The 16712-nt window shown below is 44.8% G+C and overlaps 1 protein-coding gene across 1 annotated transcript in view; it reads right to left on the reverse strand.

The window, feature by feature from the left end:
• The window catches only part of LOC139383625 (uncharacterized), a 48786-nt gene that overhangs the window by 9810 nt on the left and 22264 nt on the right, over positions 1 to 16712 (reverse strand). The window contains 19 exon segments of the mRNA XM_071128174.1: positions 868 to 1161; positions 2315 to 2487; positions 3256 to 3395; positions 3503 to 3883; positions 5036 to 5123; positions 5298 to 5510; positions 6379 to 6382; positions 8296 to 8378; positions 11160 to 11285; positions 11366 to 11417; positions 12466 to 12596; positions 12599 to 12641; positions 12823 to 12900; positions 13049 to 13126; positions 13276 to 13373; positions 13958 to 14143; positions 15711 to 15808; positions 16331 to 16398; positions 16539 to 16681. Coding sequence (XP_070984275.1) covers positions 868 to 1161; positions 2315 to 2487; positions 3256 to 3395; positions 3503 to 3883; positions 5036 to 5123; positions 5298 to 5510; positions 6379 to 6382; positions 8296 to 8378; positions 11160 to 11285; positions 11366 to 11417; positions 12466 to 12596; positions 12599 to 12641; positions 12823 to 12900; positions 13049 to 13126; positions 13276 to 13373; positions 13958 to 14143; positions 15711 to 15808; positions 16331 to 16398; positions 16539 to 16681 — 2477 coding nt within the window.

Below are 16712 nucleotides of genomic sequence, written 5' to 3' on the forward strand. Positions count from 1 at the left end.
TTTCAGTTGCACTTCTCTCATGTTCTCTTCAAAGCTTTTACTTAACTGGGACTCCGAGGAGATCTTTGTCCTATGGTCTGGATCATTCTCTTTACTTATCAAACTTAGTTGATTCATAGAATTTAATTTGATGGAAGTAGAGAGTCTAAGAACCTTTCCGTGGCTCACGTTTTCCATGTCTGTCGTGTTGTCCATTTTTAGAATCTCAGAATCGATACAAGACTTTTCTGATGTTGAACAAGAGCCTGGCTTAATGATTACCAGTGGATCATCAGCTATTTGATGATCCTTCACTGCTTGTAGACCTTTTGGTGAATCGCATTTGTTAGGATTACTTGTTGGCAAGGCATTAAGGATTTGACTACTTTGACTGTCCAGTTCACTGTTACTGTTGTCTCCACCCCCATCTATAAATGACATCCTCATATCCTCCTTCATCACCTCTGAGATTCGGTGGTCTGATGTACTACAGTTACTATCGCCATGGTGATGTCCCAATCTAACATTCTCTACTTCTCTTCTCTTGCTTTCTGAGTTTAGCTTTTCACCCCGCACTTGAAATTCTCTTTCTTCAACTTGTTCTACTTCTCTTCTCTTTTCAATAACGGCCTTCTCTCCAAAAGGAGACTCTTTATGGCCACCTGTGTCAATGGTTTTATGGCCACATGGAGAGAGATTTTCATGGGATATGTGCACAGACACTGACATTGCTACTAAAGCCAAGGTATCTCGTTGGAAGTGACCTTCATTGCAGCTCAGATTTAGTTTAAATGAATCAACTGCAGAGGAAGTTTGTTTATCTTTAAATTCACTGGTGTTATTGTTGTCATCTGGTGAAATAACTTCCTGGCTGTTCTTGACTGTTACAGTAGACAACACTACGAAGTCCCCTCCGTTGCTCCTCTTTGGAATTTTCAAGCTGCCAATGAAACTGTCCTGCAGGCCTTTCTTCTTCTTTATGGAATTTTTACAAGACACTTTGAAAAACTCCTGCTCTGGCAACACACAGTCCTGCTCTGGCAACACACAGTCCTGCTCTGGCAACACACAGTCCTTCTCTGGCAACACACAGTCCTTCTCTGGCAGCACACAGTCCTGCTCTGGCAACACACAGTCCTGCTCTGGCAACACACAGTCCTGCTCAGTGACTTTGGTTTCAAGCTTTTGCAGAATTTCAAACTCACTTTCAAGTGATATGTCTTTGGTATTGCTTGCTTCGCAAAACTCCTCTTCTCTGACTTCTTCCATGTCTCCATCTAAATTGCATAGTTCATTATCTCCAGAATAATTATTTGGGGCACTTTTGATGGCAGGTGTCTCATTCAACATCTCACCTTCAGTTTTAGGGTAAGTTAACAGACTGGCTTTTGACAGATGACTGTAGGTAGACAAACTAGTATCGGTGTAGTTTGTTAGGTCTGCTACTCCCACAAACATCACTTCTGAAGATAATGTGACCTGCTGCATCGGAGGCCCATGAAAAATGTCAGCCTCCAATGTTGATGTTGATGGGGTGCATTGAATCTTATAGTCAATGGTTGGAGCACATGCAGATCTATGTGAAGGAAGCTCTGCTGAGGCATCTCTACTTTGATTTTGGTGTAAACCTGGATCATTAATAGATCCCTTCAGAAAACCTTCTGAACTGACTAACTGACGTTCAAAATAGCCCTTACAACACACCGCCTCGTGATTCAATGGCATCATCAAACATAGCGGTGACATTTGGAGAAGCTGAGAATCAGGGAAATTCAAAGAATCAGTTGAAACCCCAAGTCTTTGTTCCTCTACTGGAACATGTTCGCCCTCTGTGCTGTCGGTAGATTCAGAGCTATAGGATCCAGTGGATCTAAATCCACACTGACAGTCAGACAGATCCACACTGATGGGGCTGGGACTACTGTTGCTGTCCAACGCACCATGACTAAATACCATCCTCCTCCTCAACACGGCAGAGTCCCTAAGGATCCTAGGACTATCTGCTGCATCAGTGTAGGACCATGCATCTGTAAGCACTAGCAAACTCTCTGATTCCCCCACACTACAGCTGCTCAGAGAGCAAGGGCTGCTGGTCAACATGGTGTGGACATGCCCAAGCTCTTCACTCAGCTTTGATACAGGGTCCCTACACCTGGGTTCTTGTTGCGCCGGTTGCTTTATTGACTCGGGTTTTAGGACCGCCATGATGGCTCCAGGAAGCCTCTGCTGGCATTTCATTAGGTTTCCCAATGTCTTCTCTTCCCTCTTCAGTTGGCTGAATCTCCGACGCCATGTTTATAGTTTTTCCAATCAAGGGATTGAGACAACCCCTCACCACAGAGTGACTGGGTACTACCACAGTCCGTCTCTGTGCAGGCCTTGCTGCAATATGCTTCCCTCTGCTCTCCATAGCCAGTGAGTCCTTCGACATCTGACTGTCTTCACTCTCTCCTTCGCTCTGGATAGCCTTCTCCTGCTTCAGCTGCTCTGCCAGGGCTATAGCGTAGACTGAGGACAGGGAGTCCACAGAGAACAAGCTGTCACAGTCTGAGGATTGGTCACCCTCCTCTTCCCCCTTTTCTTCTTCCTCACCGTCATACTTCTCCGATCCTGCCAGTCCCAGTCCCTGCGGTCTCTCCACCCACCTTAGGGTGCTAGTCTGGTTCATCAGAGTCTCTGCACTATGCCACTGTCTTTGTCTCCACCCACAATCATGTGAAGGATTCTTCTGATCAAGGTCCTCACATGAGACAGTTGTTTTCATCGTGCATTTCGTCCTGCTCATCTTGACGCCTTCTACGCCTCGCTTTAGTTTCCAGTGAAATCGGCTTGCTGTTTTACCACTAGGCGTGGTCCCTCTGCCTCCAATACTCAACCCTGATGGTGGTTTTCTAAACACCCTGGCTAACGGTGTCTTTATCCCAGGGCTGACTGAGCGTGATAAGACCTTCTGGATCGTTTCCAAGCCTTTGCTACTACCACAGGGAAGGCTCTTCACTCCCTGACATGGAGCCCGCTGAGTCTGACTGATAGATTCGCTTACTGTAACTGTTGGTCCCTTTATGATGACATTACTGCTTGACTGTAGGGTCGCTCCATTTGGTGATGGTGATGGGTTCTGATTGTTCTTGAATGTAAATTCAAGTCCATGTTTTGGAAGCAGTGGTTTCCTCTCTGGTCTTTCATGGCATGGCGGCTGAACTAGAGCCTCCTCCTTCACAGGCGGCTTGATGTTCTCTGAGGAACTTGCTCTACTCCTGTACCCATGCACCTGACTACTGTGTTGTGTTCCTGAGGAGAATGTGTTGGAGCGACTCCTTGTCCTCTCGCGTGGAAGACATTCATCAGACACCCATTGTCTGGAACAGATGGATCCAAATGTCAGTTCAGATAGCCTGTTTCTCTTCAGGAAGTGGCTGTTGGGGAAAACAAAACAAAACAAGGGATAAGGACATTATCATTTACAACATAAATATTAGCTTGAATAAATATCTATGTGGGAGACTAGCCTACTTGTGCTGACCTGAAGATTGGGGTGTGTTGGGGGTATAAGCGGGACAGCAGGTCTGATGAGACAGAATGCCTGCGCAAAACAGGTTGATTTCCTCTTGACCTTGAGGGGGACCCCAGGCCAGGAGACACAGGGCTCTCTAGTCCAGGTGGCAGGGCCTTCTCTAGCCTCTGCAGTTCCCTCTTAGCGTCCAGTAGATGGCTCTTGCGAGCGATCCTCTCCAGCTGGTAGTGCAGCCTTTTGTGTCGAACATGGCTCTCGGCGCGCCGCAGGGTATGATGTCTTGACAACTCCTCCTGAACCACCTTCTTCCTGTATAGAACCACTTTAGAGGGTGGAGCAACTCTTTGATCACTCTCTTCATCAGAACCTTCCGAATCTTCAGTTAGCAGGCTGTCTAGGATGGGAGCTGGTATAGGATCAGTTGGTATAGGATCAGCTGGTATAAGATCAGCTGGTATAAGATCAGCTGGTATAGGATCAGCTGGTGCAGGATCAGTTTGTATACGATCAGTCTGTATAGGATCAGTCTGTAAAGGATCAGTCTGTAAAGGATCAGTCTGTAAAGGATCAGTCTGAATAGGATCAGTCTGTAAAGGATCAGTCTGTATAGGATCAGTCTGTAAAGGATCAGTCTGTATAGAATCAGTCTGTAAAGGATTGGTCTGTAAAGGATCAGCCTGTATAGGATCAGTCTGTAAAGGATCAGCCTGTATAGGATCAGTCTGTAAAGGATCAGTCTGTATAGGATCAGTCTGTAAAGGATCAGTCTGTATAGAATCAGTCTGTAAAGGATCAGTCTGTAAAGGATCAGCCTGTATAGGATCAGTCTGTAAAGGATCAGTCTGTATAGGATCAGTCTGTAAAGGATCAGTCTGTATAGAATCGGTCTGTAAAGGATCGGTCTGTAAAGGATCAGCCTGTATAGGATCAGTCTGTAAAGGATCCGTCTGTATAGAATGAGTCTGTAAAGGATCAGTCTGTATAGGATCAGTCTGTAAAGGATCAGTCTGTATAGAATCGGTCTGTAAAGGATCGGTCTGTAAAGGATCAGCCTGTATAGGATCAGTCTGTAAAGGATCAGTCTGTATAGAATGAGTCTGTAAAGGATCAGTCTGTAAAGGATCAGCCTGTATAGGATCAGTCTGTAAAGGATCAGTCTGTAAAGGATCAGTCTGTAAAGGATCAGTCTGTAAAGGATCGGTCTGTAAAGGATCAGCCTGTATAGGATCAGTCTGTAAAGGATCAGTCTGTAAAGAATGAGTCTGTAAAGGATCAGTCTGTAAAGGATCAGCCTGTATAGGATCAGTCTGTAAAGGATCAGTCTGTATAGGATCAGTCTGTAAAGGATCAGTCTGTAAAGGATCAGTCTGTAAAGGATCAGTCTGTATAGAATCAGTCTGTAAAGGATCAGTCTGTAAAGGATCAGTCTGTAAAGGATCAGTCTGTATAGGATCAGTCTGTATAGGATCAGCCTGTAAAGGATCAGTCTGTAAAGGATCAGTCTGTAAAGGATCAGTCTGTATAGAATCAGTCTGTAAAGGATCAGTCTGTACACTAAACTCCTGAGTTCCTCTTTCCTCTAAGGCTATAGCTGCCAGACGCTGCTTCTCTTGTAAGATCCACTGCTGGACTGAAGGCAGATAAAACAGAGCATATTTAACATGCACATACAAAAAGTGATCATTTCCTTGTATAACTTAATTGTACAGAGACACATATAATAAATAAATATTTAAGCTATTCTCTCAAAGTATATCCTATGTATTTAGCACTGTAGCCTGTATTTAAGTAGAGGTGTACTCACTGTCAATGTGTCGTCTCAGATGGGCCTGTTCTCTCTCTAGATCTCTCTCAGCTCGTCTCTGTTCAGTCTGGATTTCTTGGCGGAGACACTCCACATACCCCCTCTGATCCTCCACGCACCGCAGCTGGTCCTCAACACACTGCTGCCTGGGGGGGCTCCTTACCCTCAGCCTCACGGTCACCCGTCTGCCCCTGGACTGCCTCTCCTCCAGCCCTGTTCACATACAGATACACAAATAATATTTCACACATATATGACACAGTTATACACAATTATACTTTGAGGTAGACAAGAGAGATGAACATGGGCCTCCCGCTGACTTTTTACGTGGCTCAAGTGTTGTTAACCAAAAATGGCTTTGAGAATGTTTTCTACATCCAGTCACAGGGCACTGCGATGGGGTGGTCCCCATTCCCACCGAATTACGCACATTTATTTATGGGGAAGTTTGACGATTGGTTTATAATGTTAATACATTTTTCCCCCTTTTGAAATGTTGGTTCCGCAACATTAATGTTTTTTTATAATTTGGAGTGGGACATATGAGGAACTGAAAGAGTTCAGACTGTACATTCATTTCAGGTTGCCTACTATGAAATTCACTCTGGAATCCAATGAGGAAACTGTTTCTTCTTTGGGTGTACTGGTTAGCAAAGACAATGGACTTCAGACCACTGTATCGCCAGAAGACGAATATAAACAATCTCCTGCATTATTCAAGTTACCATCCGTCTACTCTTTGTAAAGGTTTTCGTCCTCCTCTTCAGAGGAAGAGTAGCGAGAAGGATCGGAGGACCAATGCGCAGCGTGGTAAGTGTCCATAATGTTTAATCAAACACAACAGAACACTGGAACAAAACAATAAACGTGAATAAATGAAACAGTCCCGTGTGGTAACAAACACTGACACAGAAGACAAACACCCACAACTCAAAAGTGAAACCAGGCTACCTAAGTATGATTCTCAATCAGGGACAACGATTGACAGCTGCCTCTGATTGAGAACCATACTAGGCCCAACACAGAAATCCCAAATTATAGAAAAACTAACATAGACAACCCACCCAACTCACGCCCTGACCATACTAAAACAAAGACATAACAAAGGAACTAAGGTCAGAACGTGACACTCTTAGATAATAGTCTACCTTACAGCCAGCTGCTGAGGGTCAGAAGAATATGTATTGCTGAAAAACATGCCACCACGATTGGTTTGCCTCCAAGGGTTATGATAAGAAGTTGTTGGATAAGTGTGTTTGTAAAGTACGTAATGTTACACGGGATAGCTTATTGACTCCTAAACCTGCCCCCCCTAATGATCAGGCTGATCGTCTGTCTTCTACGTATTTCCCTCCCTCTCAGGCTGATAAATCCTCCATTAAAAAGCATTGGCATGTTCCGTGTATGGGAGCCCTCTGTGGGCGGGGCTTTTCAGAATATCCCTCAATTCACTTTTAAACGTGCCAGAAACCTAAGGGACTGCCTGGTAAGCTCAGATTAATATGTACCCCCATCAGAATTGTCTATCTACCCTCCCCTCAAGCAATTTTCCATGTCATAATTGTGTGAACTGTGATGCAATAATCAAGGGAAATGTCTTTCCTCACCCTCATACAGGAAAGAAATGGGGTAGAATTTCCTTTAAAATGAACATTTGTGGTCTATTTACTGAAGTGTCTATGTGGCTATTATGTTGGAAAGTGTCAGAGACAATTGAAGGTAATATTATTACAGAACACAAGAGCAACATCAGAACAGGTGATGAGTAGTCCCCTGTAGCCAGACCAGGTGATGAGAAGTCCCCTGTAGTCAGACCAGGTGATGAGAAGTCCCCTGTAGTCAGACCAGGTGATGAGAAGTCCCCTGTAGTCAGACCAGGTGATGAGAAGTCCCCTGTAGCCAGACACTTCAATGCGGTCAGACATGATGTGTGTGAACTGAGGTTTCTTGGTTTAGAAGTCGTACAGCCATTTAAGAGAGAAGGTGATAGAGAAAAGTTGCTGTTACACAGAGGGCCATTTTATATCTATGTCTTACAAACACAGATCCCTAGAGGCTTTAATGAAGAACTCCTGTGAGCAACGGGCGCCGTTTTTTTGTATATTATTCTTCCTTTGAAGCTTTCCAAACGCTGCCGGAGTCTGCCGCCGCAACGCATCTGTTCATTTTGACCTCTGCGGCAAAACATTTTTACATTTAAGCTGAAAGAATATTTCAGTGAGTGTGTTTTATCCCCTTTCTTCCAGTATTTGCCTTTTGATCTACAAACATTTGAGCTGAGCAAACCAAAACATATCTTTCTATAACTAAGAGGTAGTAGACACTGAAGTAAGCTCTCTCTCTCTCTCTCTCTCTCTCTCTCTCTCTCTCTCTCTCTCTCTCTCTCTCTCTCTCTCTCTCTCTCTCTCTCTCTCTCTCTCTCTCTCTCTCTCTCTCTCTCTCTCTCTCTCTCTCTCTCTCTCTCTCTCTCTCTCTCTCTCTCTCTCTCTCTCTCTCTCTCTCTCTCTCTCTCTCTCTCTCCCTCCCTCCCTCCCTCCCTCCCTCCCTCTCTCTCTCTCATATAAATAAACAACATGCATGAAGCATTCACCATTTTATTCCTTGCACCTCCACCATCAGTAGGTTGTACTACAAAGACTAGATATCAAATATGTATGCAATGGGTCTACTATGGGAGCTCAGCAGAAACAACTGGCTCAGCGTCGTCCGGTTTAGGGGAGGGTTTGGCCAATGGGGCTTTACTCAGCAGAATCTTTTTAGCACATGTGTAGTGAGCAGAATTCAAAGATGCTCCTGACCTGTGATTGTCAGTGGTTGGTGGTGAGTTTACATTCATTGTGTGTGTTTACCTGGAATCAGAGGTCAAGGCTTGAAAATCATTGTAGCTGCAGTTCAGTGCACCTTCACTGGCCTGTCAAGCGGATAATATGAGTTACCAATCAATCCCCCCAAAATCAGGAGCTTCTTCACAATCACATTACTGGTCAGTAGCACCCACCTGTCTCCGTTCTCTCATGACCTCAGCCTCTGCTGGGTGGTTGAAACGGAACTTGTGGACACCTCCAAGTGTGATCAAGGTCCCTGAAGAGAGAGAGAGATACAAACTGAAAAACGTGCGTGGTTGTTGAGGCCCAAAGCGCTAGTCTAAATGCTCCTTTGTGTACTGTAATGGCTTCCGGCGCCGACAGAGATGGCCGCCTCGCTTCGCGTTCCTAGGAAACTATGCAGTTTTTTGTTTTTTTACGTGTGATTTCTTACATTAGTACCCCAGGTCATCTTAGGTTTCATTACATACAGTCGAGAAGAACTACTGAATATAAGATCAGCGTCAACTCACCATCAGTACGACCAAGAATATGTTTTTCGCGACGCGGATCCTGTGTTCTGCCTTACAAACAGGACAACGGAGTGGATCCTATGCAGCGACCCAAAAAAACGACTCCGAAAGAGAGGGAAACGAGGCGGTCTTCTGGTCAGACTCCGGAGACGGGCACACTGTGCACCACTCCCTAGCATTCTTCTTGCCAATGTCCAGTCTCTTGACAACAAGGTTGATGAAATCCGAGCAAGGGTAGCATTCCAGAGGGACATCAGAGACTGTAACGTCCTTTGCTTCACTGAAACATGGCTCACTGGAGAGACTCTATCCGAAGCGGTGCAGCCAACGGGTTTCTCCACGCATCGCGCTGACAGAAACAAACATCTTTCTGGTAAGAAGAGGGGCGGGGGCGTATGCCTCATGGCCAACGTGACATGGTGTGATGAAAGAAACATACAGGAACTCAAATCCTTCTGTTCACCTGATTTAGAATTCCTCACAATCAAATGTAGACCGCATTATCTACCAAGAGAATTCTCTTCGATTATAATCACAGCCGTATATATCCCCCCCCCCCCAAGCAGACACATCGATGGCTCTGAACTAACTTTATTTAACTCTCTGCAAACTGGAAACGATTTATCCGGAGGCTGCATTCATTGTAGCTGGGGATTTTAACAAGGCTAATCTGAAAACAAGACTCCCTAAATTTTATCAGCATATCGATTGCGCAACCAGGGGTGGAAAGACCTTGGATCATTGTTACTCTAACTTCCGCGACGCATATAAGGCCCTGCCCCGCCCCCCTTTCGGAAAAGCTGACCACGACTCCATTTTGTTGATCCCTGCCTACAGACAGAAACTAAAACAAGAGGCTCCCACGCTGAGGTCTGTCCAACGCTGGTCCGACCAAGCTGACTCCACACTCCAAGACTGCTTCCATCACGTGGACTGGGAGATGTTTCGTATTGCGAATGCTGTTCATCGACTACAGCTCGGCATTCAACACCATAGTACCCTCCAAGCTCGTCATCAAGCTCGAGACCCTGGGTCTCGACCCCGCCCTGTGCAACTGGGTACTGGACATCCTGACGGGCCGCCCCCAGGTGGTGAGGGTAGGCAACAACATCTCCTCCCCGCTGATCCTCAACACTGGGGCCCCACAAGGGTGCGTTCTGAGCCCTCTCCTGTACTCCCTGTTCACCCACGACTGCGTGGCCACGCACGCCTCCAACTCAATCATCAATTTTGCGGACGACACAACAGTGGTAGGCTTGATTACCAACAACGACGAGACGGCCTACAGGGAGGAAGTGAGGGCCCTCGGAGTGTGGTGTCAGGAAAATAACCTCACACTCAACGTCAACAAAACTAAGGAGATGATTGTGGACTTCAGGAAACAGCAGAGGGAACACCCCCCTATCCACATCGATGGAACAGTAGTGGAGAGGGTAGCAAGTTTTAAGTTCCTCGGCATACACATCACAGACAAACTGAATTGGTCCACTCACACAGACAGCATCGCGAAGAAGGCGCAGCAGCGCCTCTTCAACCTCAGGAGGCTGAAGAAATTCGGCTTGTCACCAAAAGCACTCACAAACTTCTACAGATGCACAATCGAGAGCATCCTGGCAGGCTGTATCACCGCCTGGTATGGCAACTGCACCGCCCTCAACCGTAAGGCTCTCCAGAGGGTAGTGAGGTCTGCACAACGCATCACCGGGGGCAAACTACCTGCCCTCCAGGACACCTACACCACCCAATGTCACAGGAAGGCCATAAAGATCATCAAGGACATCAACCGCCCGAGCCACTGCCTGTTCACCCCGCTATCATCCAGAAGGCGAGGTCAGTACAGGTGCATCAAAGCTGGGACCGAGAAACTGAAAAACAGCTTCTATCTCAAGGCCATCAGACTGTTAAACAGCCACCACTAACACTGAGTGGCTGCTGCCAACACACTGACACTGACTCAACTCCAGCCACTTTAATAATGGGAATTGATGGGAAATGATGTAAATATATCACTAGCCACTTTAAACAATGCTACCTTATATAATGTCACTTACCCTACATTATTCATCTCATATGCATACGAATATACTGTACTCTATATCATCGACTGTATCCTTATGTAATACATGTATCACTAGCCACTTTAAACTATGCCACTTTGTTTACATACTCATCTCATTTGTACATACTGTACTCGATACCATCTACTGTATCTTGCCTATGCTGCTCTGTACCATCACTCATTCATATATCCTTATGTACATATTCTTTATCCCCTTACACTGTGTACAAGACAGTAGTTTTGGAATTGTTAGTTAGATTACTTGTTATTACTGCATTGTCGGAACTAGAAGCACAAGCATTTCGCTACACTCGCATTAACATCTGCTAACCATGTGTATGTGACAAATAAAATTTGATTTGATTTGAAGCCATTAACTGAATTGTCCCTGTCAACTGAAGTGTAACGAGAAAGAAACTCTTTAACCAGGGATTAAAACGCGTGTGAGAACCAGGTGAGGGCCTACCTTGTGCCAGTCTGCAGGGCTCCGTCACCTCCCTGTCTTTGATCATGCAGACAGTCCCTGGCAGCGGCCTCAGGGTCACAACCCCAGACTGGTTCTCTATCTCACAGGTGGTGCCGCCCTGGAGGTCTGGAGAGGAGAGACATACCACAATGACTCAAAAATAAAACACACATTTGAAGTTGCAATTCTATATGACATCTGCCTACCTATTTGTGATTCAACCAGTTTGTCCTGAGGTCCAATCCTTGTTACCCTCTCCTACAACAGACAGAGGGCAGCCAAGAGTTTAGAATGACAGAGAATTGAAACAGTGGATTGTTGAGAGGGAAAAAAATCAACAAACGCACAGTTGGGTTGAAATAGTTGGGTTGAGATAAAATGACTAACACACAGTGTTCTACTATGTCAAAATATGACTTCCACAGGTAGCCTAGCGGTTAAGAACGTTGGGCCAGCAACTGGAAGATTGCTGGTTCAAATCCCAACGCTGACTACGTGAAAAATCTATCGATGTGTCTTGAGAAAAGCACATAACTGCTCCTGTAAGTTGCTATGGATAAGAGTGTCTGCTAAATTACATTTAAACTCTGACCCCTACACTTAGGCTACCTGTCAGCAAAACAAGTATTTGTTTATCAAATGCTATCTTGTGGGAAAAAAGGCTATATTATGTAACTACAGGAACACTATGGATTCCCAGGTGGTTTCCGCTCTTTAAATACAGTGGTATAATCGCCAGGCCTAAAGACATTCTAGCCGCTGTCAGAATCAGGACAGTCGTAGCTACGTCCCCTGAGCGCCTCACAACGGAATGCCTCTTATCCAATCACATTCAGCCATTAGAGAAGTGAAAACACCAGGAACGAGGGAGAAACATGAGAGAGGATGGAGTGAGATGCATCTGGTACAGCGAGCAGAACAGAAAGAAGGAAGAACAGAATGTAAGACCAAAAGAGAGACATTTTAGTCAGAGAAAGTCAAGAACAGAATATACAGAGGTAGTATAGAAGAATGTCAATGGTTCCGTGGTTGTGTGTGTGTGTGTGTGTGTGTGTGTGTGTGTGTGTGTGTGTGTGTGTGTGTGCGTGTGCGTGTGCGTGCGTGTGCGTGTGTGTGTATGATTGTGGTCTGTGTATTCATGTGTGTGTGCTCATACCCTAAGGTGATAGAAGGTAACAGGAAGTGGATGAGGAAGTATGTATTAGTATCCTAAAGTGTGTATTGTATATACCCTGAGGTGATAGAAGGTAACAGGAAGTGGATGAGGAAGTATGTATTAGTATCCTAAAGTGTGTATTATATATACCCTGAGGTGATAGAAGGTGACCCCGGTGCTGAGTACGTCCCGGTCCAGGGTAATGAGATGTGGTAACAGGGAGTGGACGAGGAACTCACCCCGGTCTCTGTTGATATCCACACTGTACTGTTCCAACAGTTCTTGTCCCGCCAGCTCTCTGACCAGTCCTTCGTCAGCTCATCCACCTGGAGGATGGAAGAGGATTGATTGATTGAATAGAAAATACATGTAAAGTCCTTTCAGCTGGAGACAGTAGGTTCAGGTATAGTGGAGAGTAGTGATGTCAGGAAAGGATAAAATAAGTACAAGTGGAGAATACAATTCTGGAGCAGCGTCAAGTAGATATCTAATGGATCGTTACTCTACCTTTAGTTCGTTCTGCAACACGATGTCAGACAGACTCCCGTCTCTCTGATCACTCAGAGAAGGGCTAGGATTCAGTTGCTACGATGGAATTAAAGGAGAAATAACACATTTTGGTCAATTTAGCAAAGACAAATAACATGAAGGCAGTTAGCACTAATAATCTGAAATCAAAACCAGGTGATCTCAGATGATTCCATTCCTAATAATAATCCAGGACGATAAGTACCACCTGGAAGCTGAGAAGCGTTCTCTTCAGCCTGTCTATCTCCTCACGTAGCTCTCGGATCAGCCTCACACTGGCATCCTGTAGAAAGACATCCCTTTTCATCTGGAAACGTTTCTCTACGGTGTCCCCAACTGAACAAATTCAGACCTCACAGTAATAAAAGGCAGTGGATGACATGACAAGGCAATGGCCCCACAAATACAGAACAACATCTCCAGAAGCCTTACCTCATTGACCCTGGGCTTGTTGACGATGTTCCTAGCGTGAGCAGCGTAGCGCAGGGTGCTGAGAGTCTCATTGTAGCTGCTACTGGATGGGGACACAGCTGCAACAGACAGGGAATCACATTTACCACTCTAACAATAACACTACAGCCATGACAACCTCTGTGACTCAATACTGTAACAATAACACTACAGCCATGACAACCTCTGTGACTCAATACTGTAACAATAACACTACAGCCATGACAACCTCTGTGACTCAATACTGTAACAATAACACTACAGCCATGACAACCTCTGTGACTCAATACTGTAACAATAACACTACAGCCATGACAACCTCTGTGACTCAATACTGTAACAATAACACTACAGCCATGACAACCTCTGTGACTATATCAACAACTACTATTGGTCTGGAAAAAAAGACAATGTCCATCTTATAATTCCAAAGTCCAACAAACATTGGCACTATTACATCAAATAAGCATTTCACTGTAAGGTAAAGAACACCTGTTGTATTCGGCGCACGTGACAAATAAACTTTGATTTGATCAAGTACTTCCCTCTAGTCCCACTAGTTTACTTAAATGTGTTTAGCCAATGTTTGTGACTGGATAGTCTCGCTTGCCAGACTCAGTGGCAGTGTTCCACAAGGCAGTTGTAGGAAGAGACTACAACTCACTGGCGATCATGATGGTCTTAGCGTTTCCTCCCAGGCTGTCTTTGAGGAGCCAGGTGAGGACTGAGTCCCTGTAGGGGATGAAGCAGTGTCTTCTCCCTCCTCCACCACCACCACCAGACAGACAGCTGGTGTGACTGGCCACACTGTTGATGCTCTGACAACTACTGGACATCTGAGAGTTCTGGGCTAGAGAGGGACGAACAGAGACAAGGGGAGGGTTGGGTTATAGAGACAGGAACAGAGACAAGGGGAGGGTTGGGTTATAGAGACAGGAACAGAGACAAGGGGAGGGTTGGGTTATAGAGACAGGAACAGAGACAAGGGGAGGGTTGGGTTATAGAGACAGGAACAGAGACAAGGGGAGGGTTGGGTTATAGAGACAGGAACAGAGACAAGGGGAGGGTTGGGTTATAGAGACAGGAACAGAGACAAGGGGAGGGTTGGGTTATAGAGACAGGAACAGAGACAAGGGGAGGGTTGGGTTATAGAGACAGGAACAGAGACAAAGACAGGGAAAGAGAAAGGGACAGGTAGAGAGAGGGAAGGACAAGAGAGAGGGACAATATCGAGACAGAGTTAGGGAGAGATACAGGGACAGTGTAACGGATTGTGTTAAAAGTAGGGTAGTCTCGCTTGGCTCATCTCACAGTGTAGACTGTAGGGCACTGGGTCAGTTACGTGAGGCATACTTCTAGAGAACATGATCTACAAATATCACCCTGTATGAATGAAATATGTTCATATCATATCAATATGTTCACCCTGTCAGAATTAAAGATGTTCATATCACCCTGTATGAATTAAAGATGTTCATATCACCCTGTATGAAATAAAGATGTTCATATCACCCTGTATGAAATAAAGATGTTCATATCACCCTGTATGAAATAAAGATGTTCATATCACCCTGTATGAATTAAAGATGTTCATATCACCCTGTATGAATTAAATATGTTCATGTCACCCTGTATGAATGAAATATGTTCATGTCACCCTGTCTGAATGAAATATGTTCATGTCACCCTGTATGAATGAAATATGTTCATGTCACCCTGTATGAACTAAAGATGTTCATGTCACCCTGTATGAACTAAAGATGTTCATGTCACCCTGTATGAATTAAAGATGTTCATGTCACCCTGTATGAATTAAAGATGTTCATGTCACCCGGTATGAATTAAAGATGTTCATGTCACCCTGTATGAATTAAAGATGTTCATGTCACCCTGTCTGAATGAAATATGTTCATGTCACCCTGTATGAATGAAATATGTTCATGTCACCCTGTCTGAATGAAATATGTTCATGTCACCCTGTATGAATGAAATATGTTCATGTCACCCTGTATGAACTAAAGATGTTCATGTCACCCTGTATGAATTAAAGATGTTCATGTCACCCTGTATGAATTAAAGATGTTCATGTCACCCTGTATGAATTAAAGATGTTAATTTCACCCGGTATGAATTAAAGATGTTAATTTCACCCTGTATGAATTAAAGATGTTAATTTCACCCGGTATGAATTAAAGATGTTCATGTCACCCGGTATGAATTAAAGATGTTCATGTCACCCTGTATGAATTAAAGATGTTAATTTCACCCGGTAGGAATGAAATATGTTCATTTATGTTCAGTATGTTGTTTTGTACGATAAGCTAAATTCTGACAAAGAGATGGAACAACAGAGATGGGATTTGAAGGGATTTGAGAATAAAAGTCAGTACTTCAAATTAAAAGTCCCCTTTATTTACCCAGAGCAGAGATGACAATACCCAGTGTCACCAGGGACTTGTTGATGTTGGATCCCTCAGTGAGTCTGTCTCTGCAGTAGTGGGGGTCTGCTCTCTCACTTTCAGAGCAATAAAACACAACACACACTGGAGATTACATCGTCTACAGAGAAACGCAACACTGGAAATCAGTGGAGGCTGCTTAGGGGAGGACGACTCATAATATGGCTGGAATGGAGCAAATGGAATGGCATTAAACACAAGGAAACCATGGAAACCATGAGTCTGAAGTATTTGATACCATTCCACAAATTCCACTCCACTCATTACCACAAGCCAGTCCTCCCCAATTAAGGTGCCACCAACCTCCTGTGATGGAAATGGTATCTACTGAAAAGCTGTGTTGTGATAAAATGAAAGTGCCGGCTCAGTGAACACACAGTCGCGGCAGAAGAGCTCCACTAGGGGGCAGCTTGGTCATGCATACAAAGACCTTCTGGAATGATAAGGCTGATATCCGTCTCTAAATGTTGTCTATCACTAGCAGCACCAAATCACCAAGTAATATTCTGAGTATGTACTTGGCGAATAAAGATGATTCTGATTCTGAATAAGCATGGCGACCTCTTTAACAAACTCACCTGCCAGCCAGGTCTACCAGGTTGATCTTGCTTACAATCTCTGAGGGAAGGTTGTCCTCCAGAATAGACTATATAGGACAAAAAAAACATACTTTTTCAATGCTTTAATTGCAGTAAGAACTACTGTGATTGGTGAATTAACAGGGTCGTGACCTGGGTGAGTGAATCTAAGTGCTGGGACTGGATTGACACCGGGTTGTGACCTCACCTGGGTGTACTGGATGGTGAAGATGGCATGGGATCTGCTGCTAGCGTCGTGGATGTGTGTTGCCGCGGTGATGCGGTTGGCAATGCCCTCCTCCAATAGGTCCACCGCCTGCTTGTAGTCAGACACCACATGCTGGGACAGGTCTGAGGAGAGGACAGAGCGACACATCTTTAA

The sequence above is a fragment of the Oncorhynchus clarkii genome, chromosome 25, assembly GCF_045791955.1.
Source record: "Oncorhynchus clarkii lewisi isolate Uvic-CL-2024 chromosome 25, UVic_Ocla_1.0, whole genome shotgun sequence".
Taxonomy (NCBI): Eukaryota; Metazoa; Chordata; class Actinopteri; order Salmoniformes; family Salmonidae; genus Oncorhynchus; species Oncorhynchus clarkii.